At 39.2% G+C, this 26,327-nt stretch overlaps 1 protein-coding gene across 9 annotated transcripts in view; it reads left to right on the forward strand.

Annotated features, from left to right (window-relative positions):
* Positions 1-26,327, forward strand: part of ASH1L (ASH1 like histone lysine methyltransferase) — a 173,606-nt gene that overhangs the window by 47,641 nt on the left and 99,638 nt on the right. For all 9 annotated transcript variants that reach the window (XM_057315003.1, XM_057314999.1, XM_048225436.2 and 6 more), the window contains one exon: positions 9,868-14,437. In XM_057315003.1, the coding sequence (XP_057170986.1) occupies positions 9,868-14,437 (4,570 nt within the window). The remainder of the gene's footprint in view (positions 1-9,867; positions 14,438-26,327) is intronic.

Raw genomic sequence — 26,327 nt, forward strand, 5'->3', positions numbered from 1 at the left:
CAGAAGTAAACAGGAGGGAGGGAAAACAGGAATATATAAAATAAGTAGTGCTAAAGGGCAAATAACTCCAAATACAGTAGAAGTTAAAGTTCTAATACTTAGGTTTTTTGCTTAGTTATATGCAAAGAAGGGGCTCCTGGCTGGCTCAGTTAGTGGAGCTCAGGGTGGTGAGTTCAAACCCCACATTGGGGCGCCTGGGTGGCGCAGTCGTTAAGCATCTGCCTTCGGCTCAGGGCGTGATCACAGCGTTCTGGGATCGAGCCCCACATCAGGCTCCTCCACTAGGAGCCTGCTTCTTCCTCTCCCACTCCCCCTGCTTGTGTTCCCTCTCTCACTGGCTGTCTCTGTCAAATAAATAAATAAAAATAAATAAAATCTTAAAAAAAAAACAAACCCACATTGGGTGCAGAGATTACTTAAAAATAAAATCTTAAAAAATTATGTGAATGCAAATAAATGTGAAAACATGGGTAACGGTGATTTTTTTAAAAAAAGATAATTTACTAAATCTGATTCCAGAAATCACAGAAAATTTTAACTTACCGATCATCAAAAATTAATAATAGAGAAGTCTCTCACAGTTAATACTGTTGCCCAGAAATCCTGTTCCTGACTTTGGTTTAATTCTATAAAACCTTGAGGAGACCGATAATTCCAAAATTATTCAGACATTTGCAGAGCCTAAGAAAGGGAAGAAGGCAAGCATATTATTAATTCTAAAGCCTTACAAAGATAGCACAAAAAGGGAAACTACACAATAATCTTGTTTGAGCACATACTCACATTCTTCTGAATATGGGTAAGTTTTGCTTTAGCTTACTTTTAAATATATATACAAGGAGGACTACACCTAGTATTATTTAGATTTGTTGAATTAATTAAAGGTATATTACTGTATTATTATACCACTGTTCAAGAATGAAAATCTATAATTCTTAATGATTGAAACTACCTTTTATAATAAATAGCCTATGTAGTTCTATAAGGACTTCATTTTAGTCTCAAGGTTACAAATCAGTCCTTGGAACTGTTAAATCTTTAAATGTCAAAGCAAAGTTTTTTGCCTATTTTGACAAAAAGTCTTAAGCATATTTCAACTTAACTTGGCAAGATAGAAGTAGATTTGCTTTATATTTTATGGAAACAAGTTCATAGGTGTCCTTCATCTTTACAGAATGTTGTGGTAGCTCTGTGCTTGTCTTATGTCATTTATGTCATTAACAATCGATAGCCAAGGCTTACAGTCTTTGACTTCAGTTATTATTTTCTTAGTTAAAAAATATGAAGCTTTGCAATACACAGACAACACAAGTGATCCTTTTGGTGATGGGACCATTCTGTGTCTTGATTGTAGTGCTGGATGTGTGGACCTACACAGGTGATGATAAAACTGTATAGAACTAAACACGTATATAAAAACACAAATGAATATGTGTAAAACTGGGAGAATCTGAATAAGATCTGTGGATTATGTTGATATCAGTATTCTGGTTGTGGTAACTATACTTTTGCAAGGTGTTACTGGAGGAACTTGGGTAAAGGGTATATTGGATCTCTATTATTTCTCACAACTACAGGTGAAATTACAATTATCTCAAAATGTCTCTTTAAAGGAGGGGTGCCTGGGTGGCTCAGGTAAGCATCTGCCTTCAGCTCAGGGCATGATCCTAGGGCCTTGGGATTGAGCCCAGTGTCAGGCTGCCTGCTCAGCAGGGAGTCGCTTCTCCCTCTCCCCTGTCCCTGGCCCCCACTCATGATCGTGCCGGCACGCACACACGCCCTTTCTCAAATAAGTAAATAAAATCTTTTTTAAAAAATTGTTTATTTAAAGGGAAAAAAAGAGCTATGTATTACTATGGATTGTTTTTCCCCAGAAATCCAAGGGAGTATAATACTAGAAACACCAGTAGCTAAAAAAAGAGAAAAACTGATATTCCCTTAATGTGTAAAATAAATATGTAAAAGTATGTAATATATGTAGACATATAAATGAGCTTATGTATATATGTACACATGTATGTAGATAGATATCAGAGCATTTGCATTGAAATGTAGATGAAGCAGATGCTCTTTGTGGTCACTGTTATGTAATAATGTTACTGGGAGATACTAGTTAATAAAATTGGAAAGGAGAAATTAGAAGGATAAAAATAGAAAAAGTAATTAAGATTACTATTATTTGCAGATGATGCTGTATACATTGATATTCCAAGACAGTCAGTCAAAAAGCTTGTAAGAGAATTCAGTGAGGTGATTGACTAATAGAGTAATAAATGAGAAAACAGTAATATCTGGAAATAACCAACTTTTAGGGTTTAAGATCTAGAAGAAGAAAGCTGCAAAATATTATTGAGTCTTGAACAAATGGAAATGTTTTTGAACAGGATCATCATGAAGGTCAGTTCTCCCAAAATTTATCTGTGAATTTTTAATGTGGTAAAATATACATAACGTCAAATTTACCTTTTAAACCAGTTTTACATATACAGTTCTGTGGGCATTAAGTACGTTCACATTGTTGTGAAACCATCATCACCATCCACCTCCAGAACATTTTCAGTCTTCCGCCAACTGATATTCTGTACTCCATTAAACAGTGAACAACTTTTTACGACGTATGAAAAAGGTTAAAGCTGAGTACCTACTCACAGATTATTTTCAAAATTCAAGATACATAAATAATTTAAACTAAAAAGAAAAAAAAACATTCTTGAAAATATGGTGAAGATTGTTGTCTTCAGGAAAGTTTGACCTTCCCAGATACAGTATGAAAACAGCTGTAGAGCTAAAGAGACTGTTTTATTGACTGTAATAGTTAAGAGCTTTGACTGTGAAATGAGACTAGGTTTAAGTCATACCTTGGTCGCTTACCTGGTTAGGTGACCTTGGGCTGGTAGTATCTCAACTTTTCTCTTGTCCTTCTTACTGAGGTTAATTATAATACCTACATCATTTAGTTGTGGGGTTCACTGACAGCCTGTGTGAGGTGCTTAGTAGTTTTTCATAGGTATTTGAATGCATAATAGATTGTAACTTTGTAAGAAATCTAATGGGAAGTGGAAAGACAACTGATAAATTGGGGGAAATATGTGTAACATGAGAGAAAAAAGAACTATTATTTCTAACATACTGAGGGTTCTTTTAAATCAGTGATGATAAATTCCACAATGTAGAAAGATAGTAGGTACCAAGGCTTTTGAACAGTTATTTATTTCCGTGCTGAAGAAATACGCACAGCCAGCAAAATCATGTGACAGGACATTCAAAATAACAGGTGGTAAATGAAATGTAAATAGAAATTCAAAAAACTTAATAGGTTGTGAAATTTTAAACACTGAAAATGGGAATACACAGTCTTCTGTTCACATTTAGAACATTGACATCCCACCAAAAAAACTTACATGGCATAACGTAAACAGTAAACAGAAAATTACAGACTGCACATGAGCACAAACTCACAGTAGGGCAAGTTAGTACATGCACACATAGCCTTCACATCCAAAGAGCTGTAGATACGGAAACCATCTGAAAGATTTTTAAGTGTTTATTTTTTTTTTAAGATTTTATTTATTTATTTGGCAGAGAGACAGCCAGCGAGAGAGGGAACACAGGCAGGGGGAGAGAGAGAGAAAGAAGCAGGCTCCCAGCGGAGGAGCCTGATGTGGGGCTCAATCCCAGGACTCTGAGATCACACCCTGAGCCGAAGGCAGACGCTTAACGACTGAGCCACCCAGGCGCCCCAGATTTTTAAGTGTTTAAATGGACAAAAAGCGATTTGATAAAAACAGGACAATAGCAAGTAGATTTGAAAATGAACTTAAATAATAATCCTAGAAATAATAGCATCTGAAATGAAAACTTAATGAACTTACTGAAACGGTAAATGGGAGACAGTAAAATCTCTGAACATGGCTATAACCAAATCACCCAAATTGGCAATGTTTAATTTCAGAATTATCAGGGTTGAGTTGTCAGATGGTATTGTTGTTTCTGCTATAAGAAGCATTGCCTGACAGTGTAGGAAATCACAAATCCTAAAGTGTTATCTTGAGTTGCAGAAATGTATTGTTTGTACAGTCTGGATTTTTATAATGAAGTTTTTTTTTTTTACTTTTAAAAAAACATTCTTTTCCCTTTCGTGTGTAGCTGGTCCACATGTGTAACTATTTATTGTATATCCCTTTAGATCTAGTAGTTCTCTGAAGGAAGTAATTGGACAAGTAGTCAAAGATTGATGTAATTGCATGTTCATCATATATTCATAATAAAAAATGAAGTTATTTTAAAAGCAGGAAGTCAGGTTGATTTTATGAATTATGGACTATTATGAAACCGTTGAATCAGTAGTCTAACTCCTGATTTATTTGCACAGAGAGGTATCTTCCTAGTATCATTTAACTGAGCTACAAAACAAAAAGCATTTTGGGCTCATTGTTATGAAAGAATGTACATGTGCATGTTGTGCATGTGATGGAAGTATCTGAAATGTAAAAGTGTTTATCCATGGGTGATAGTATTTTTGTCTCTTTTTTAAAATAAGCATACCTTTATATTTGGGAGAAAGCTCTTTTCATGTTGAAAAAAATTATGCCTACTCGGATGCTTTGATACAATAATTTATCCATTGGCTAATATATACTGTCTTAAAAATGGTACTTATTATTACTAGTTGTCATTTTAAAGGGTTCTTAGAAGTGTAAGAGGAGAGGTGCCTGGGTGGCTCAGTCAGTTGAGCGTTTGCCTTTGGCTTGGGTCATGATCCCAACATCCTGGGATAAGCCCCGCATTGGCATTCTTTGCTCAGGGGGGAGTTGGGTTCTCCCTCTGCCTGCTCCTCCCCCTGCTTGTGCTCTCTCTCAGTCTCTCTCTCTCTCTCTCTGACAAGTAAATAAATAAAATCTTAAAAAGAAAAAAGGAAATGTAAGAGGATAATATCACCAGTACCAAATGTACTTTTTTTTACATCTTATTAACTCACCAACTCAGTTTATCTAATATCAGGATTTGGAAGAAAAGGTCTTTGAAACCAAAACCAAATTATCTACATATGTCTTTGTTGTTGTTGTTGTTTTTCTTCTCTTTAATCATTGACCATTTACTGTGGGATACTGCCTTAGTCTGATTTTAGTTCATTGGAGATCTATATTTCTGATGGGATGAAAAATCCAGATTGAACTCCAGTCCTTTCACAGCTTATGGGAGCTGTATATATATATATCTCTACTTTTAGGCAAAATTTTTAAAAATAACTTTAATTGAAGTATAAATACATTTAATTCATAAGTGTGACAGCTCAATGAATTTTCACAAACCCAAACACCCCATTTAACAAGCATTCAGGTGAGAGAGAGAACACTGCCAGCTCCCGTTAAGCCCTTCCCATGCTCCTTTCCTTTTACTCCTACCACGTACCACACTACCTCATACCAGGGGTGACTGCTTTCCTGACTTTTAATGTTATGACTAGTAATGCCTATTTGTGAACCAAATATGAATGGAATCACATAGTATACAGTGGCTCCTTCCATTCACTACTGTTAATAAGCTTTATCAATGTTATTGCACATAGTCATAGTTTATACAAGAAAGATTTAAGTCTGTTTTATTATTTATTTTTTACGATTTTATTTATTAGACACAGCGAGAGAGAGAACATAAGCAGGGGGAGTGGGAGAGGGAGAAGCAGGCTTCCCATTGAGCAGGGAGCCCATTGAGCAGGGTCGATCCCAGAACCCTGGGATCATGGCCTGAGTCGAAGACAGACACCTAACGGCTAAGCCACCCAGGCACCCCTAGGTCAGTTTTAAAATTGGCAATGCCATAATTTTCAGATACAAATATATTTTTAAATACATAAAATAATAAAGCCTCTTAATTTTTAAATTTTGAAAAGTGTGAAAGTACAGAATGAGAATATTGTTTCTTAATAGAATGGGAAGAAAATATAAGAGGTTCTTTAATTACAAGCTTGACATAAATTATACAGGAGACTGTCAAAAAAGTCTGTTTCCTCTTGAGCAAAATTGTAAGAGTCTAGTCGAAAAGAGGTAATTACGTTCCCTTAACTCTGATTTCATCAGCTGTTGGTGGTGCTGTGTTCTGCTTTAGTTGCCACAGCGTAAAGACGAGTATTAAGAAACCGAAACTAGGCTATCGGAAAATGACAGAAAAGATGTGAAACCGCTTAGGGACAGAAGATTGACTATGTTGGTTGAGTTCAAATGGGTGAAAAGCTTTTGGAAAGCAGAGCGCTTAGACTTATTCTGTGGGGTTTGGGAAGGTGAGACTCAGATCAGTAAATGCAGGTTACAGAAAGGCAAATTTTACTTCACTCTTAGTAAGAAATTTTTTTAATAAAAGCATTTCATTATGGTAAATTTCAGATTAAAAAGTATAGAGTGACTGGTACAAGGGAAGAGATACATATGCATCCCTTGGATCCTCTTGTACATTTCCTAATACTTGGAAACAGTCTGTTCTACAAGGAACTCTGGTTCATTTTAATGGGAAGTAGTAGGTAGGGACCACAGTCTTGAGTATTAGAGGTGTTCATTGCTACTGGAATTTCATTGTTTATAGGCCATTTGATGGAGATAGGGGAATAAGCATGTGTGTATGTGCGCACACATGCGTGTTAAAGATTTTGTACATTTCTAATTCCAGCTTAAAATTATAGGTTTGTTTTTTTTAAGATTTTTATTTTATTTATTTGACAGAGAGAGGCAGAGAGCACAAGCAGGGGGAATGGCAGAGGAGAGAGAGAAGCAGGCTCCCCGTTGAGCAGAGAGAGTGATGTGGGGCTCAATCCCAGGACCCTGGGATCATGACCTGAGCCCAAGTTAGACACTTAACTGACTGAACTACGCAGGCACCCCAAAATTACAGCGTTTTTAGTTAACCTCTTTGATTTTGTATTATATCACCTTCCTTCTTCCATAATTTTGGTTTGTAATGACATTCATATAGTACTTATTTGATCTGTTTGTCTATCAATTATCCATCTATCTAGGTTCAAAATAATTATACCAATATACCAATACTGATACTCTCGCTGGATGCAATTTAAGATTTTTTTTATGGGCAGCTTTTTGTCTTTAAAACATGTTGTCTAAATACTGTGTTTTAAACTAATTCAAAATAGGGGTGCCTGGGTGGCTCAGTCGGTTAAGCTTCCAGCTCTTGATTTCAGCTCCGGTCATGTTATCGGGGTTGTGGGATTGAACCCTGTGTGGGGTTCTGTGCTTAGTGAGGAGTCTGCTTGTCTTTCTCTCTCTCTCTGCCCCTCCCCCTACTTGTGCTCGTGCATGCTCTCTCATCTCTAAAATAAATACATAAATCTTTTAAAAAGATAATTCAAAATAATTGTTTTCCATGTAGCTATGTAGTTAATTTGATAGATGTATTTGTTTACATTGTTTTCAATATTTAGAGATGTGGAATATTTTTCTATATGATGTAATTTTGTTTCTTAAATATTTAAAACACTAACTGCAAAGTTAGAACCATAAGCAAATGCAGAGATCTAACTTCTAGGTTTCTTTCCTTCCTCATAGGTCACCATTTTCATTCATTTTTCGTTTTTTCTTCCTGTTTATATAATCAGGTATATACTCATATTCCTCTATCCTGCTTTTTTCATCTAACAGTATATTCTTGAAGAGCATCACAGCAGTATGTCGATACCTCCTTATTTTTTTTCCAGTTTCATAGTACTTCGTTGTACAGATATACTTTGGTTTATTCAACCACTCTCCTGTAGATAATCATTTTAGGGATTTGCTATTAAAATAGTGGCAGGGGCACCTGTCTGGCTTTTTCGTCTCAGGGTTGTGAGTTCAAGCCCCCCGTAGGGTGTAGAGATTCTTAAAAATAAAATCTTAAAACATAGTGGTACGTTTTATAGCTTTCTGTAGCCATTGTATTTCTGCCGATGTCTCTCGGAATAGCTCTCCCACAGTGGGATTCCTTGGTCAGAGGCATAGTTAATGTAGGTGGTAGTTTCCTAGTTCTCACCGATCTCCCTGCTGTAACAGGAGTCATACCGTGTTACATAGAGTTCATGTCTGGATGTTTGTGTTTTGTTGCTCTGCCCTGTTCCATTGGTTCTTTCGTCTTTTCAGATGTCAGTTCCATACTGTTTTCACGATAGAAGCTTTAAAAAATACTTTTAACATTTGGTGCAGTTATCCCCTTTCTTTTCTTCTTTTCATGTTTGGGTTGGGGAGCAGAGGGATAGAGAGAATCTTACACCGGCTCCATGGATGCGGGGCTTGATCTCACAACTCTGAGATCATGATCTGAGCTGAAATCAAGAGTGAGACACTTGGGGCACCTGGGTGGCGCAGTCGTTAAGCGTCTGCCTTCGGCTCAGGGTGTGATCCCAGCGTTCTGGGATCGAGCACCACATCAGGCTCATCTGCTAGGAGCCTGCTTCTTCCTCTTCCACTCCCCCTGCTTGTGTTCCCTCTCTCACTGGCTGTCTCTCTCTGTCAAATAAATAAGTAAAATCTTAAAAAAAAAAAAAAAAAAGTGAGTGAGACACTTAGCCAACTGAGCCACCCAGGTGCCCCAACTTTTCTTCTTTTTAGATTTTGCTAGGTATTCTTGCTTGTCGGTTTTTCCCAATGAATATGATAATTTTTCTTATTCCTGAAAGAAATCTTGGTGGTATTTTTATAGGGATAACATTAAATTTATAAATTTGTTTAGGGAAAAATTGTCATCTTTATGTTGTCTTATCCACGAACACAGTATGTCTTTCCATTTGTTCAAGTCTTTCATTTCTGTTTCATGGTTAAAAAGAACTCTTTCTGTCAATTATTACTTTAATTGTTTAAAAAAAAACTATGCTGAAGGAAAAAAGAGGAAGTGGATAAAAGAGCTCTTTTTTTTTTTTTTAAGATTTTATGTTTTTATTTGACAGATAACGAGAGAGAGAGCATAAGCAGGAGAAGCAGCAAGGAGAGGGAGAGGGGGTGGGAGAAGCTGCCTCCCCACTAAGCGAGGAGCCTAATGCGGGCTCGAAACCAGGACGCTGGGGTCCTGGGATCATGACCTGAGCTGAAGGCAGACTTTTAACCGACTGAGCCACCCAGGCGCCCTAGAAGACAACTCTTTAATTGTTATCCAAAAGTAAAACAGATTGCTGTGTGAAGTAATGAATTCACTTGTAAAGTATACGGTGAGGATTCATGAACTGGATAACAATTTATGTTAATGACTTAAAAGTTACTTGGAGCCCAAAAATGTTATGTAAAAATACATTCTAAAGAAAATTATGAATGTATTTCATTGTCCTTTTTATTCGTGTCACTTAAGAGGGAACTGGAGTGACTACTCATTCTAGACCGTAAGTGAGAGTGAGCTAAAGGAGTGGAAATGGGTGGGGTCATACAGCGCTGGTTGGAAATCTTTGAAATCAATGAAGGAGGTAGGCTGTGATAGATTATTTTAAAAGAGGACCATGGGATATTGTAACTAACAATATTTCTGTTTTCAAAAACAGTGTATTTGTATGCTGATGTGCATTTATTCAGTTTAATGTAAAGTAAGAGTAGACTGGTAATTTGCCTTTTTAAAACAATGTCAGAAAAGGATAGGGATATTTCTAAATACTGAGTAATATATAGATTTATATGGTAGGTTGGAAGTCAAAAAAGATAACATTTTGCTAGCCTCTGACAGCAGCGGAGGAACTCACATCCTGTGACACAGTGTAACATTTGTCAGGTTTTTTTTTTCAAAAAGCACTATTGCCTACCTTTTACCTGATATGTGATCAGTTGGTTTGTTCACTTGTAATGCTAAACGGAAGTGATAGAAGGTTTACTTACTCTCTCTGAAACCTTTTTCTTGTTCAAATTTTAGGACCCTTCAAAGTTGTACAAGAAAACAGGTGATGTTGCAGCCGTTGAATGCCAGTCTGAAGAGAGCATCCATCTTCATTCACAGGGAGAAAACAGTCCTTTGTCTAAGAAGCTTTCTCCAGTGCACTCAGAAATGACAGATTACATTAATGCGGCATCATCTACTCTTGTTGGTGGCCGGGATCCTGATTTAAAGGACAGAGCATTACTTAATGGAGGAACTAGTGTGACAGAAAAGTTGGCACAGCTCATTGCAACTTGTCCTCCCTCTAAGTCTTCCAAGACTAAACCGAAGAAGTTAGGAACTGGCACTACTGCGGGATTGGTTAGCAAGGATTTGATCAGGAAAGCAGGTGTTGGCTCTGTAGCTGGAATAATACATAAGGACTTAATAAAAAAACCAGCTATCAGCACAGCAGTTGGATTGGTAACTAAAGATCCTGGGAAAAAGCCAGTGTTTAATGCAACAGTAGGATTGGTCAATAAGGACTCTGTGAAAAAACTAGGAGCTGGCACTACAGCAGTATTCATTAATAAAGACTTAGGCAGAAAGCCAGGGACTGTCACTACAGTAGGACTGCTGAGCAAGGATTCAGGAAAGAAGCTAGGAATTGGTATTGTTCCAGGTTTAGTGAATAAGGAATCTGGAAAGAAGTTAGGACTTGGCACTGTGGTTGGACTGGTTAATAAAGACTTGGGCAAGAAGTTGAGTTCTACTGTCGGCCTGGTGGCCAAGGACTGTGCAAAGAAGATTGTAGCCAATTCAACAATGGGATTAGTTACTAAGGACATGGGAAAGAAACTAGTGAGTTGTTCAATGGCAGGACTGGTCAGTAAAGATGCCATAAACCTTAAAGCCGAAGCACTGCTCCCTACTCAGGAACCACTAAAGGCTTCTTGTAGTACAAACATCAGTAGTCATGAAAGTCAGGAACTTCCTGAATCCCTGAAAGATAGTACCACCAGCAAAACTTTTGAGAAGAATGTTATACGGCAGAGTAAAGAAAGCATATTGGAAAAGTTCTCAGTTCGAAAAGAAATCATTAATTTGGAGAAAGAAATGTTTAATGAAGGAACGTGCATTCAGCAGGACAGTTTCTCATCCAGTGACAGGGGGCCTTATGAAACCTCAAAGCATGAAAAGCAACCTCCCGTGTATTGCACTTCTCCGGACTTTCAAATGGGAGCTGCTTCTGATGCATCTACAGCAAAATCCCCTTTTAGTGCAGTAGGAGAAAGCAATCTCCCTTCCCCATCACCTACTGTATCTGTTAATCCTTTAACCAGAAGTCCCCCTGAAACTTCTTCACAGTTGGCCCCTAATCCGTTACTTTTGAGTCCTACCACAGAATTAATGGAAGAAATTTCTGAATCTGTTGGGAAGAACCAGTTTACTTCTGAAAGTACCCATTTGAACATTGGTCATAGGTCTGTGGGTCACAGCATGAGTATTGAATGTAAAGGGATTGATAAAGAGCTAACTGATTCAAAAACTACACATATAGATATTCCAAGAATAAGCTCTTCCCTGGGAAAAAAGCCAAGTTTGACTTCTGAATCCAGTATTCACACAATAACCCCTTCAGTTGTTAACTTCACTAGTTTATTTAGTAACAAGCCCTTTCTAAAACTTGGTGCGGTCACTGCGTCTGACAAACACTGCCAGGTTGCTGAAAGCCTAAGCACTAGTTTGCAGTCCAAACCATTAAAAAAAAGGAAAGGAAGAAAACCTCGGTGGACTAAAGTGGTGGCAAGGAGCACATGCCGGTCTCCAAAAGGGCTAGAATTAGAAAGATCAGAGCTTTTTAAAAATGTTTCATGTAGCTCACTATCGAATAGTAATTCTGAGCCAGCCAAGTTTATGAAAAACATTGGACCATCTTCGTTTGTAGATCATGACTTCCTTAAACGTCGATTGCCAAAGTTGAGCAAGTCCACAACTCCATCTCTTGCTCTCTTAACTGATAGTGAAAAACCATCTCACAAGGCTTTTGCTACTCACAAACTATCCTCCAGTATGTGTGTCTCTAGTGACCTGTTGTCTGATATTTACAAGCCCAAAAGAGGAAGACCTAAAGCTAAGGAGATGCCTCAACTGGAAGGTCCACCTAAAAGGACTTTAAAAATCCCTGCCTCTAAAGTTTTTTCTTTGCAGTCTAAGGAAGAACAGGAACCCCCAATTTTACAGCCAGAAATTGAAATTCCTTCCTTCAAACAAAGCCTTTCTGTGTCTCCTTTTCCAAAAAAGCGAGGCAGACCGAAGAGGCAGATGAGGTCACCGGTCAAGATGAAGCCACCTGTACTGTCAGTGGCTCCGTTTGTTGCCACCGAGAGTCCAAGCAAGCTAGAGTCTGAAAGTGACAACCGTCGAAGCAGCAGTGATTTCTTTGAGAGTGAGGATCAGCTTCAGGACCCAGATGATCTGGACGACAGTCGTAGGCCAGCTGTCTGCACCATGAGTGACCTTGAGATGGAACCAGATAAAAAAATTACCAAGAGAAACAATGGACAATTAATGAAAACAATTATCCGCAAAATAAATAAAATGAAGACTTTAAAGAGGAAGAAGCTGTTGAATCAGATTCTTTCCAGCTCTGTAGAATCAAGTAATAAAGGGAAAGTGCAATCCAAACTCCACAACACAGTGTCGAGTCTTGCGGCTACGTTTGGCTCTAAATTGGGCCAACAGATAAATGTCAGCAAGAAAGGAACCATTTACATAGGAAAGAGAAGGGGTCGAAAACCAAAAACTGTTTTAAATGGCATTCTTTCTGGTAGCCCTACCAGCCTTGCTGTCCTTGAGCAAACTGCTCAGCAGGCAGCTGGCTCAGCATTAGGACAGATCCTTCCCCCTTTACTGCCTTCGTCTGCTAGTAGTTCTGAGATTCTTCCATCACCTATTTGCTCTCAGTCTTCTGGGACTAGTGGAGGTCAGAGCCCTGTAAGTAGTGACGCAGGCTTCGTTGAACCCAGTTCAGTGCCATATTTGCATTTACACTCCAGACAGGGCAGCATGATTCAGACTCTTGCAATGAAGAAGGCCTCAAAGGGGAGGAGGCGACTCTCTCCTCCTACTTTGTTGCCAAATTCTCCTTCACACTTGAGTGAACTCACCTCTCTGAAAGAAGCTACTCCTTCTCCCATTAGTGAGTCTCACAGTGATGAGACCATTCCCAGTGATAGTGGAATTGGAACAGATAATAACAGCACATCAGACAGAGCAGAGAAATTTTGTGGACAGAAAAAGAGGAGGCATTCTTTTGAACATGTTTCTCTGATTCCCCCTGAAACCTCTACAGTCCTGAGCAGTCTTAAAGAAAAACATAAACATAAATGTAAGCGCAGGAATCACGATTACCTCAGCTATGACAAGATGAAAAGGCAGAAACGAAAACGGAAAAAGAAATACCCCCAGCTCCGAAGCAGACAGGATCCGGACTTCATCGCAGATCTGGAGGAATTGATAAGTCGTCTGAGCGAAATTCGAATCACCCATCGAAGTCATCATTTTATCCCCCGAGACCTGCTGCCAACTATTTTTCGAATCAACTTTAATAGTTTCTATACACATCCTTCTTTCCCCTTAGACCCTTTGCACTACATTCGAAAACCCGACTTAAAAAAGAAGAGAGGGAGACCTCCTAAGATGAGGGAGGCAATGGCGGAGATGCCCTTCATGCATAGCCTCAGTTTTCCTCTTTCTAGTACTGGATTCTATCCTTCCTATGGCATGCCTTATTCTCCCTCACCCCTTACAGCCACTCCCCTAGGATTAGGTTACTATGGAAGGTACCCTCCCACTCTCTATCCTCCTCCTCCTTCTCCTTCTTTCACCCCCCCACTTCCACCTCCTTCCTATATGCATGCTGGTCATTTACTTCTCAATCCCACCAAATACCATAAGAAAAAGCATAAACTACTTCGACAGGAGGCCTTTCTCACAACCAGCAGGACTCCCCTCCTTTCCATGAGTACCTACCCTAGCGTTCCTCCCGAGATGGCCTATGGTTGGATGGTCGAGCACAAACATAGGCACCGTCACAAGCACAGAGAACACCGTTCTTCTGAGCAACCCCAGGTTTCCATGGACACTGGCTCTTCCAGATCTGTTTTGGAGTCTTTGAAACGCTATCGATTTGGAAAGGAAACTGTTGGAGAGCGATATAAACATAAGGAAAAGCACCGATGTCATATGTCCTGCCCTCATCTCTCTCCTTCCAAAAGCTTAATAAATAGAGAAGAGCAGTGGGTCCACCGAGAGCCTTCAGAATCTAGTCCATTGGCTTTGGGATTGCAAACACCTTTACAGATTGACTGTTCAGAAAGTTCTCCAAGTTTATCCCTTGGAGGATTCACTCCCAACTCTGATCCTGCCAGCAGTGATGAACACACAAACCTTTTCACAAGTGCAATAGTGCAAGGCAGCTGCAGAGTCTCCAACCCTAACTCCAGTGGCCGGAAGAAATTAACTGACAGTCCTGGACTGTTTTCCGCACAGGACACTTCACTAACTCGGCCTCACAGAAAGGAGCCACTGCCTTCCAGCGAAAGGGCAGTACAGACCATGACAGGTAAGGGGGTTATTTTGTTTCCTTGTTATTTGTGTGGGAAAAGGAGGTTATTTTGCCTTCAGGTTTCCTGGTACGTGTATGTGGGCTTTTAATAGATCTGCTTTTTGGTTTGTTTTTGTTCTTATAAATAAATGTGAAATGTTGTCTTCAAAGTTCTCATTTTCAATAGATGGGAGAAGTAAGATAAGGCATGTCTTTGCAGTAATTTTGAATTTTGAGAAGAAATGTCATAAAAACAAATAACACTCAACTTTTGGAAACCAGGAAAAATGATTCATTCTTATGCAGAAAGTCCATTACAGTTTCTTCAGTGATAAATGGCTCACAGATACCTGTTAATAGCTGTGCAAGATTTTTAATATATGCTAATTTAATAATTAGAAGTGATTTTATGTTATAGGAAGAAATGTTGTTAACCCTGTATGTCTCATAATAAAAATCTAAGCATTCAAAATTATCAGCTTCATGAAAGGTAACAATATTCAGGGGGACTTCATTCTGCAGAGTTATCTCTAGATATCTTCATAAGAGCTGCTTCAGTTGCATATAAAATAACATGAAGCAAATCTACATAATAAATACATTTGTAACATCTACAAAGTGTCTTCAGAATTGAAACAAAGATAGTAAACAAACGGGAAGCATTGCCCAATCGTGTAGGAGGCATCTCTAATCAGAAGTTCTTTATCAGAGAACTCAACCCTGGGGGTTTGTAAATTAACCCTAGGGAGTCCGTAGAAGCTCTCTTGTTATAAATAAAATTATCTGTGTGTATGCTTGTATGTGTTTTTCAGGAGAAAAACCATACATTTCATCAGATTCTCCAAGTAAATTCTCTAGGCCTCCATATCCATTCCATATCCATAAGAGGGTAATCATGACAAGTAATGAGATTATAGTGTTTATGAAGGGATTTGCACATAGTCAGTGCACAGATGTTAATTGGTAGTATTATTCCCCCCAAAATTAAAAACTTGTTTATGAGAGGAAATGATAACCCTTACCTCAGAGATAAGTTTTTGCTCCTGATGTTCATTCATGAACTTTTAAAAACTAAAAGCCATTTTGGTTGAGAAACTGAGCATTCTTTATTTTTTAACAATGTAATAAAAAGAAAAAAAAATTCCTAAACTTATAATTAGATTCATTCAACAAATACTTGTTAAATATTTAATCAGCAACAGTTACTGAATATCCATCTGCCAGGCATTCTACTCTGTGGGCCCTTGTGATCTATTAGGGAATAAGGCATGCACGTTCATTGCTCTCATGCAACTTACAGTGGAGGAGAGGGGTAATAAAAAAATTTACACATTAAATGTCATTAAAAATTGATAAAGGGGTATTAAAAAAAAAGGAAAAAGAACAGGTTCAATGAGCGTGTGGAATGGGGACCCAACGCAGCAATCCATCCCTGAGAAAGTGACTCTAAACCGTTTGTTATCTGAGGGATGAGCAGCAGTTAGCTGGGGAAATGGGATTCCACTTATTTATTCATTCATTCACTCCTTCTTTTATTTATTAAATTCTAAAACGTGGTGCTATTCAGTCACTGGCATGGAGTAAAGACATCGTGGTAGGCCTCATTAACTTTGAGCTTTAGTGAAGGAAGACACACTGGTAGCATAGCAAGCACACAAATAAAGGCATAATTGAGGGAAAAATGCTCTCAAGTTAATGTAATAGTGTGGAGATGGATCCTTAGGGGAGGAGGACACCTATTTAGGTAAAGTTACTAGTTACGGCCTAAGGACAAAAAGTTGAAACTTGAAGGATGAGAAGCCTCTGGATTCTCAAGCTGAGGTTTGAGTAAAGAGCACATTTGAATGTCCTGGAGTGAGAGCTTGGATGTTAGAGAGACTCCATGGTGGGGTCGCTGTGGTCAGACAGGGACACAGGATGGTGCCAGAGTTGTGGTGCATAAAGAAGCCAGACCGTGTCCAGAGAGTTAAGGTTTTATGCTAGACCAAGGCAAGGGACAGAGGGGTGTTGATTTTAGATTTGCTTTTTTAAAAGATCATTCTGGCCCATGTGTGAACGCTGAACTGTAGAGGAGAAAAATAACTATAGGGAGACCAGTTTGTAGGCAGCGTAGGAGTCTGTCTTGAGGAAATGGTGGCACTTAGGCAAGCACGCTGGCAGACTCGTGCAGGCACACTGGAGAGTCTGGTGCCAACCACAGGAGGCACCCGATCACAGAGAGCAGTCTGCTCTTTTAATCTACAGAACCTTTGGGATGCCTTTAGAACATTCAAGTGGAGAGACTGAGCAGGCAGTTGGAGATGTAGTTCTGGAGCTCAATAAAGATGTTTTGGCTGGAGATAGGGGCATTTCACCATGAGGTTTTGAGAAACTGTCAAAGTCATTCGCTGAAAATAAAAGGGCTTCTGGAAAAGATAAAGCTGGGAGCAGATTCGCCAAATGTATGCAACTTTGTAAGCAGAGCACCAAGAAAAATAATTCTAGAAAATGCCAGCAGCAGTTAAAAGGACAAGTTAAGTTGTTTAATAAATAAATAAATACTCCAGTAAACATAGGCTTTAACTTTTTAGGAAAAGATAAAGGTAACTTGATAGAAGGGACTACAAAGAAGGGTTGAAGCTGCTCAGTTGGAGACACAGAAGGTACCTCATTGGCAGATAAATGAAGTGATCCTACATATAGCTGGTTCTATTTATTGTCCTTGTTCAGTTCTTTTGCACGGAGATTGCAGGAAACCACAGGATAAGCGCTCGTTGGAAAATCTCTGACCAGTTGGAGCAAAGAAGAGGAATATGGGATGAATGATGAATGGGCAGTGTGAAGAGACATGCATTGCTCAATGGTTTACTCCATTTCCTTTGCGTGAATATATTCTCTTCCACTGTTAACTTGGTGCTTCTGAACATTAATGTGCTTTGAAAAATCATGTGTGGACTTGCACAATGTCTGTATTGTCCTGGTATTCTTCTCTTTATCAGTTATGTGTGAGCTGTTTCACTGTACTATAAAAAAAAAAGAAGAAAATAAGAGTATACATTTACGAACCGTCTGTATCTGTCATCGTGTGATGGATGGTGCTCCCCTAAGGAGGGAGTACAGAGTGAGAAAGAACGGCCTAGGACAGCCCTGTGGAACTGCAGTATTTAAAGTAGTGATAAACAGGGTTAATAGCCGTCAGCCTTTGGTTATCTGGGACCATTTGTAATCTCGTCTGTTTTTAAAAACTTAATTGCTTAGTTTTAAAAATCTGGAGATTTCATGTAAGTGTTCAGAAGTCTACCTTTTCTTTAGAAGAAAAACCAGTACATCTGGCAACAGTTAATCCACATTTCCTGGATGACATCAGTGGCTATGTCTCAGTGGCAGCCCCCCCACCCCCCTTGGTTGAGGCATACATTCTTCAGCTCCCCTCAGTCCTCAATTTCCTGTAGTGTGCTGTACCTGGCCTGGTTCAGATGTTGAAGCAGGGTATCTGTCTCTAAGGAACATTTTAGTTTGAGGCCTCTAAGAGTTATGAGGAGCTTGTAAGAGGTGGGGGATTGAGGTGAAGGTGAGTGAGAAGACAGATGGTGGTTGAATGTATTATCTACATAAACATTAGAGTCACCCGAGAGACCACTTACAGGAGGTAGGCTGGAGGAATAAATGTGAGCCTGGTTTCAGGGTCTAATACAGGAAAATATCTGCTTTAAGAATAAGAACTTGTCTCCTTCCCCTTTAAAAAAAAAAAATAACAAAACCATTAAGATCGCTCTGAAGTCACTGTTCTGACACTAATTTTCTATCCTAACTGGGTGTCCTGCAGTTCAGTTCTGATACTAGCTATCTGGAGTTAGGAAGGACCCTGTGAGTAAGAGCAAACTCCTTCAAAGACTGACCTCCCTTACTGTGCAGGACAAGTTTCCGTGCCCCAATCCACCCATACTCTTGTCTAGCCTGCTACAAATTTGGGGCTTCCCACAACCCCTCAATTGTGATAATTTGGAAGAATGACCCAGAACTTACTGAAACCACTGTATTTAGGATTACAGTTTTATTATAAAGGATGCAGATCAGGAATTGAAGAGATTCATGGGGCAATGTCTAGAGTGGAGAAGGGGACACACCACTTCCATGCCCTCATTTTGTGGCATCTGGGTGGCATCTCCCAGCAAATCACTGTGTTCACCAGTCAAGATGCAGCAGCAGGCCTGTGGGTCTAGAGTTTTGATTGGGCTTAATTTACATCAGCATGATTGATTAAATCACTGCGTGATTGAACTCAACCTCTAGGCCCCCCCCCCCCCCACTCACTGTAGATTGGGCTGGCCCAAAATTTCAGTCCTCTAATCCTGTGATTGGTCTTTCTAGTGAGCAGCCCCATCACTGAGGCTATCTTGGGACCCACCTTAAGTCACCTCTTTGGCATAACGAAGACACTTCTATCACTCAGGAAATTCCAAGGGTTTTTGAAACTTTTTGCTAGGAATCCAAGACAAAGAACAGATAAATTCTTTATTATATCAAAAAGTCTGAATTCTTCTGTCTGTATCTTGGAGCCTATCTTCTTCACAATCATTCTTTTGATAAATGGATAGAAATGTGTCCTGATTTTCTTTTTTTTTTAAGATTTTATTTATTTATTAGAGAGAGAGACCACGAGAGTGGAGGGGCAGAGGGAAAAGCAGACTCCCCGCTGAGCAGGGAGCCCGATGCAGGACTCCATCCCAGGACCCTGAGATCATGACCTGAGCCAAAGGCAGATGCTCAACCGACTGAGCCACCCAGCAGCCCTCCGCCCCTTCACAGTTATTGTCTATTGTTTGCCAGGAACAGGGAGTACAAGCATGAGGAAAATGTAATTTCCTGCCATCAGGAATTTATAGTTCAATGGAAAACATAGACATGTATACAAATAATTATTGATAGCCCCAGGGGCGTCTGGCTGGCCCAGTCAATTGAGTCTGACTCTTCATCTCCAAGTTATGAGTTCGAGCCCCACATTGGGTGTAGAGATTACTTAAAATCTTAAAAAACAAACACTTATTGATGGCTCCTAAAATCGAGGTATTCACAACATGTTTTGGGGGCAGAGAAGAGAGGGACTCACTTCAGAGGAGATAGACATTTTTAGTTTAGTGTGCAAAGAATAAAGGGTGAAGACTATTGCTTACAGAGAAATAAGTTTTTCAGGGTCTTGGAGATCTGACGGAGTGCTTAAGTAACTGCACACAGTCTGATATGGGACCCAGGAGATGAGGCTGGAAAGTTAGGCAGGAGACAGATCATAAAACCTCTTGTTTATATAAGATACCAAGGAGTTTAATAGAGTTTATCCTATAGGCAATGGGAAGTTAAAGGTTTTATTTATTTTTATTATTTTTTAAAAATTTATACATTTGAGAAAGAGCAGGAGCAAAGGGGAGGCAGATTCCCTGCTGAGCAGGGAGCCCAACACAGGGCTCCATCCCAGGACCCTGGAATCATGACCTGAGCCAAAGGCAGACACTCAACCGACTGAACCACCCAGGCACCCCGAAGTTAAGGGTTTTAAAGGAGAAGAATGGGGCGCCTGGGTGGCACAGCAGTTGAGCGTCTGCCTTCAGCTCAGGGCGTGATCCCGGCGTTATGAGATCGAGCCCCACATCAGGCTCCTCCGCTATGAGCCTGCTTCTTCCTCTCCCACTCCCCCTGCTTGTGTTCCCTCTCTCGCTGGCTGTCTCTATCTCTGTCGAATAAATAAATAAAATCTTTTTTAAAAAATAAGAAGAATGAATTGCTGAGATTATATTGAAAGCACCGTGGTAGATGCACTGGAAAAATATCAGGTGCACCAGTTTGGGAATTGTCCCAGCCAAATATTATGGGGGCCCGAACTAAGGTAGTAATGAAGAAAACATAGAAGTTGATTTTAAAAAGAGGTGAGGAAAGGGGGAGATTTTAGAATGTCTGCAAGACCCTCTCTTCGCGAATTGGTTGGACAGCCCTATGACTAAATGAAAGGGGGCATGCAGGAGGAGATGGTTGGAGCAGAAGGTGGATTTGGGTTTCATGCTGGTTAGTGGGATACGGAGATCTGTAGCTCAGAAGAGAAATCAGCCTGAAGATAGACGTTTTAGAGAAGTGATTGTGGAAGCTGTGAAAGGAGTACTGCTGTCTCCAGGAAGCATGCTGGGTGTCCTGAGGGGAGTTTATGGTCAGCGTTAGGTGCTACAGAGCTTAGAGAGCAGACAGTGGACAGTTTGGGTTAGCACGTTACCTTTTGTGATCTCAGCTGTTTGTGTAGTGGTAAATGTTAGATTTCTGAGGAAGTGCACGCAGTTAAATTCTTAACAGCTTTAAATTTTGTAGCAATTCTGTCTGGTTTATTATTTACTCATAATTATACATTCTGTCAAGACAATATTTGCATCTTGTCAATGAAGTGATTGTTTCAGTGTCACATAATTCTTAAAGTGAAAAGAGCATAACTAAACTTTGTGGTTTTTTTAAATTTTTTTTAAAGATTTATTTATTTTAGATAGAATGCAAGCAGGGAGGGGGGGAATTCCAAGCAGACTCCCTGCTAAGCCCGGTGTCCCACACGGGACTTGATCTCATGACCCTGACATCATGATCTGAACCAAAACCAGGAGTTGTATGCTCAGCCGACTGAGCCACCCAGGTGCCCCTAAACTTTGTTATTTTAAATTGACCTCACTCTTCAGCTGGTTTTTTTTCTAGATATAATTGGGAGATAGATTCATTATACATTAATTGATATTCTGTTAAAATATCCAAAAAACTACTCACTATGCCATATATTACAAAATTGCCAGTTACCTTCTGGACATTATCCTGAAATAGCTTCCAGTGGCCAAAGCAGGAATAGTTTAAGCAACAAAATTAATGACACTATTGGATTATAATGTAAAGAACGTGGTAAATACCCACTCATCCATGTTGATAAAAATAAATGATTATATGGGACTCCTGGCTTGATCTCGGGGTTGTTGAGTTCACTCCCCATGTTGGGCGTAGAGCTTACTTGGGGGGGAAAAATCCAGTACTTGATTAAAGAGATCAGTGGTGGAAAGGGACAAATCCTTCTTACAGAAGAATTCCAAATATTATGTGTAGACTGTCCTCTTCAAGGAGGTGGAGCTTAATACCCCCACTTCTTGGATAGAGACTGAACTTAGTGATCTAATGCCACATAAGATTGTACAGAAAGGGTAAATACTAACTTACAATGGAGAGGCCTAGCAGACAGCACCTTAACCAGGAGCAAGTTCAGTTTGACCAATGACAAATCATTATAGTAACATGTACCCTCTGATACAGTGTGGTATTCTTTCCAAAAGCTCACATCCCCAGTACTCTTTTCAAAAACACAACCCCAGTCTAATAATACTAAAACAAGCCCAAAAAAGGGACATGGTACAAAATATGTGACCAGTACTTTGCAAAAGTATTAAGGACCTGAGAAAACAAGGAAAGATTGAGAAACTCTCTTAGATCAGGGAGATTAAGGAGACATGACAACTAAATACAATGTGATACCTTAAATTGGACCCTAGAACAGGAGAAGGACATAAGTGAGAAAATTAAATTTCATAGTTTGGGCAAATGTACCATAGTTATATGAGGTTAACATTAGGGGAAGTTGGGTAAAGGATATATGAGAAGTCTTACTTCGTATTGTCTTTACAACTCTTCTGTAAATTTAAAATTACTCCAAAACAACCAGTTTAGTTTTTTTCTTAAAGCAGAGTAGTGGGGCACCTGGGTGGCTCAGTCAACCAGTTAAGCGTCTGCCTTTGGCTCAGGTCATGGTCTCAGGGTCCTGGGGTCCAGCCCCTGCATTGGGCTCCCTGCTTTAGCGGGGAGTCTGCTCCTCCCTCTCCCTTCATACCCCTCCCCCCCACAGTGCGTGTGTGCATGCATGTGCTCGTGGACTCTCTGTCTCAGATAAGTAAAATCTTTAAAAAATAAAAAGTACTAGAGAGTACTAATTCTTGAGTGAAGCCTATCTCAAACTGATAACTGATTAAAGAAAAAATAAAAAAAGGTGTTTATACGGAGTAGATTTATCGTTAAGTGTTCATTGGCATAAAACAGGCATATCTGATTAATTATATTGATGTGAATATGAGGAAAATAAATGAAATTAGATAGGAGCACAGGCAGGAAGGATAGTCCTAGGTAGTCTGGAGCAAGGTGGCTAACTTTCTCTTGTTTCATAGATGGGCAAACTGACAATTGAGCAGATTTGGACTAAACAAATTGCATAAAGCTTTAAAAAGGGTAACAGGTCTAATTTTATAAATTAGGTCTAATTATTTCATAAATGATGTTTATGTGGTGGTTAGCTTATTTTAACTGAATGTGCTCTTCTGTAGTAACTCTTACAGGCTAATGGGCTGAGACCCGCCTGATGCACATGAAATTGTAGTGATTTCACATGTAAGCCTGATCAGGCTTTCTGGCTTCATCCCGTCCTCGTAAGTAATTCAAGTTAATTAAGTATGTATTTAAATTAGGTAGACATCAGATAGGTCTAACGGAAAATAGTTTCTGACCTAGAGAATCACATATTCCATCCCTGTTTTTCAGGATTTTCAACTCATGGCTGGCTGTACATGTCAGAACGTGTAACCTGATTTCAAAAATGGGGAGAGTGGTAGCATGGGGTATTTCCCATTTATAGCTTACAAATTATGGAATGTATAAAGATATATATTATTTATTTATTTATTATATATTTTATGTCTATTTTAGATATAGATATAATAGGTTTTGGTAATCATTTTGCCCCCCAAGAATAAATTAGAGCTAAGTTTTCTTTTTGTTTGGAAAAAAGTGTATTCACTGTAACAGCATAATAGTTGAAGTGAAGTGTACTGTGCTTTTTCTTTTTAACTGAAGACTGTGCATTGATCAGAATTTTCTGATTCATGACCGTTTCACTAGCATGATGTATAAAGATATACCCGAAAGTGAAGTGTGAACATGTGGAGATGAGGTCAGAAAATTGATTGTGGTGGTTTGTGCAGTTTTGGGGATTTCCAGAGCAATTCCATTTCAGTGAGTGATCTGATTTGGGCATTATGAGAAATAGCCTAATTAGAGGGGAAAAAACAGACTTTTTAGCTTAAAAATCACCAGCATAGGCTCTGAATCATTCTCTCTTGTAGTGCATTTAATTGGTGAGTCAGATGAAATGTATTGCTCTCAGTAAATGTATTTCCCACAATTGGAAACAGCTGTTTTTATCATGGACCCAGCTTTTATCTCAGTGCTCAGCTCTTTCAAGAGAAACTTCCAGGGCTCCTGAGCTGTTAACCATAGCAAAGGATTCCGAATTTGAATCTGGAAACGAAAAAACCTGATCAGAAACTTCCAAATAGCTTGGTATTTTATGTTCAGATTCTTTTACTGTGGTATTCATTTGTGTTATAACCAGTTTTGACTCATTCTCTGATCAACAAACACTGCCAATAGCATGTAAATGATAATATAAGCTTCTTTCTTAAAATTAAAATTTTACAATATGCATTAGTTTTGGTGGATGGGAATGCTTTAAATGTTAGAAGTTAGTTTTAAATATGTGATTTTGAAATAAATGTATATCATCTATAAACTGGCTTCAGCATGGTATCCCTTCCAAATCTGGTACACTTCAAATCTGTTCTTCCATAGTTTACTCAAAGTTATTTCCAGCATTAGACACATCAGGCACGGGTGCCTGGCTGGCTCAGTCGGAGGAGTATTGGGCTCTTGATCTCAAGAGTCCTGAGTTCCAGCCCCACGTTAGATGGTAGAGATTACTTAAAAATAAAATCTTTTTAAAAAAAGAAAGAAAGAAGGAAACAACCAATCTGCTTACCCAAACCTTTCCCTAGTTTCTTGGGTCTTTAGTGCTGAGCTCCCAAGAAGGCATGACCAGAATTCATAACTATAAGTTATGAAAATTTTCATAGTGGATTTACACTAAAGAAATACATGTTTTATCCAACCAGCTGTTGGTTTCATTCACTGTGTTCTTTTGTTAATTTACATTAGGAAATTCTTCATTTTTAGCCTAGGATACTCCAGGCTTCAATGAAACAGTTAGGTTGAATTATTATTCCAGTTTTTTCTTTGAGATGCCTTCCACTCCTCACCCCCCCCCCCAACTATTATCAATGGGAATTTTCTCTTTTTAGGCTGATATCTCTGCCCATTTGACTCTGTCTTCACACCCAGGCATCTGTAAATGTAGTATTTCTTTTTTATCTTAGACTGGTTTTAGTTCTTCGTGTGTAGACATCAAGCAAGATCTCTTGTGACAAATGAACTTCAGAACAGCTTCTTGGTTTCTACCCATTTTTGTGTATAATGGAAAGATTTCCAGATTCTTGTCCCTTAAAATCCAGTTATGTTCTTTTTTTGTTTTCTCAACTTTCTGCCATTGTTATCCATGACTTCATCTTAGGGTTTTGCTGTAGGTACCATCTTTCCCCCTTTTTGTTTAATTTGGCAAAAATGTTTCTCCAAAACCTGTCTTATGTTCAAAAGCTCATTGAATCGTGGCCAGGTAAAACCAGAGACCATATAGTCAAAACTACTTCCAAGGCTCCCTCACGTGTCTGAGTGTATTCAGTTCTTAGTTTCCCTCATTATTTTCCCAATTTATGATATTCTCCCTTTTCAGATTCCCTTCTTGCTGATAGTCTGCCTTCTGTTTTATATGAAGACCTCTGTTTTTCCAACTGAAGAAAAAGAATGTAGGTGTAGTACTCAACTTACATTTATGTTGAAGTGCAGTTTTATTTGGGTAATTCTTTTGTGATTTATCTATAATTTCTACTTCATTTATGTGTGTGGCATTTCTAAACATATTTCTGAAGCTGCTAGATATCTGAGTAATGAGACACTCAGTAGTGTTTCTACCCAGTAGTTTTGTGAATTGAAGGATCCCATTTATATTCTGTTTACTTCTGAAGTATTTAATTATTTGGCTTTATACTGTATTGAAATGAGAAATGATGGGAACTCTCTGATAAGTGAAATTGTAAGTATTCTCTGTATGTATTCTTCGATGGAGTACCAGAGTTTCTTGAACTGGAATCCATACAGATCTCTTGTCCTACAAGGAGTGGAGAGGCTTCACATGCCTCCCCCCAGGCAGATCTGAAGTGACCCCTGATGAGACGTGAACAAACTTGTGTCACGTGGCAGAGCAGTCGCCACCCTAAGGAGCCTGCCATGTTGTCAGAGATGTGCGGAGCGAGCAGGGGAAGCAGACAGCCGCTCTCCTCCCGAACGGAGTTGGACAAGTTCTTGTGCCTCATGTGGGCACATCGGGTTTTATGGATGTAATCCAGAATACAACCCTAGCCCTGGAGAAGCTGTGCTGAAGAGTCAGTGGATTCAAGATTCACCTCAGAGGAGGTTTTTACAGCCTCATGGGTGCCTATGAGCCTTGGAGGTCCCTTCTTACTCCTGCTTCCCTGTCAGACGTACTTCTTTTACTGGCTCTTCTTCACATTTAAGAATGATGCTTGATAGTCTACATTAGTTCCATTTCCTAACTGGGCATAAGTCCCTGCCCTTCTTTAATTGTTATTTTAATATCAAATAGTTGCCTACACATATACATTATATGTCAGTGACGTTATTAAGTAATTGGGGTCTAAAAATTTACGATAAACCTAAGGAGCCAATTTATGTATAACAGTATGACATTTATAAAAACCCTTTTAATTTTTTACATTACTTCACTTTGGAATTCACATTAGCCATGTGAGTTAGAGTGCTTTATCAAAACAACATTCTAGTGTGTTTACCTGCCTAGATCTTAAAATTTAATTTGTAGCAGAGTCAGGACAAACTCAGGGCACCTTGCCCCTTGGTGATGTACTTAACACTCCACCACACACAGCTCTGCGCGGCACTCAGTTTTAGG

Source organism: Ursus arctos, unplaced genomic scaffold, assembly GCF_023065955.2.
Source record: "Ursus arctos isolate Adak ecotype North America unplaced genomic scaffold, UrsArc2.0 scaffold_2, whole genome shotgun sequence".
NCBI classification, from domain to species: domain Eukaryota; kingdom Metazoa; phylum Chordata; class Mammalia; order Carnivora; family Ursidae; genus Ursus; species Ursus arctos.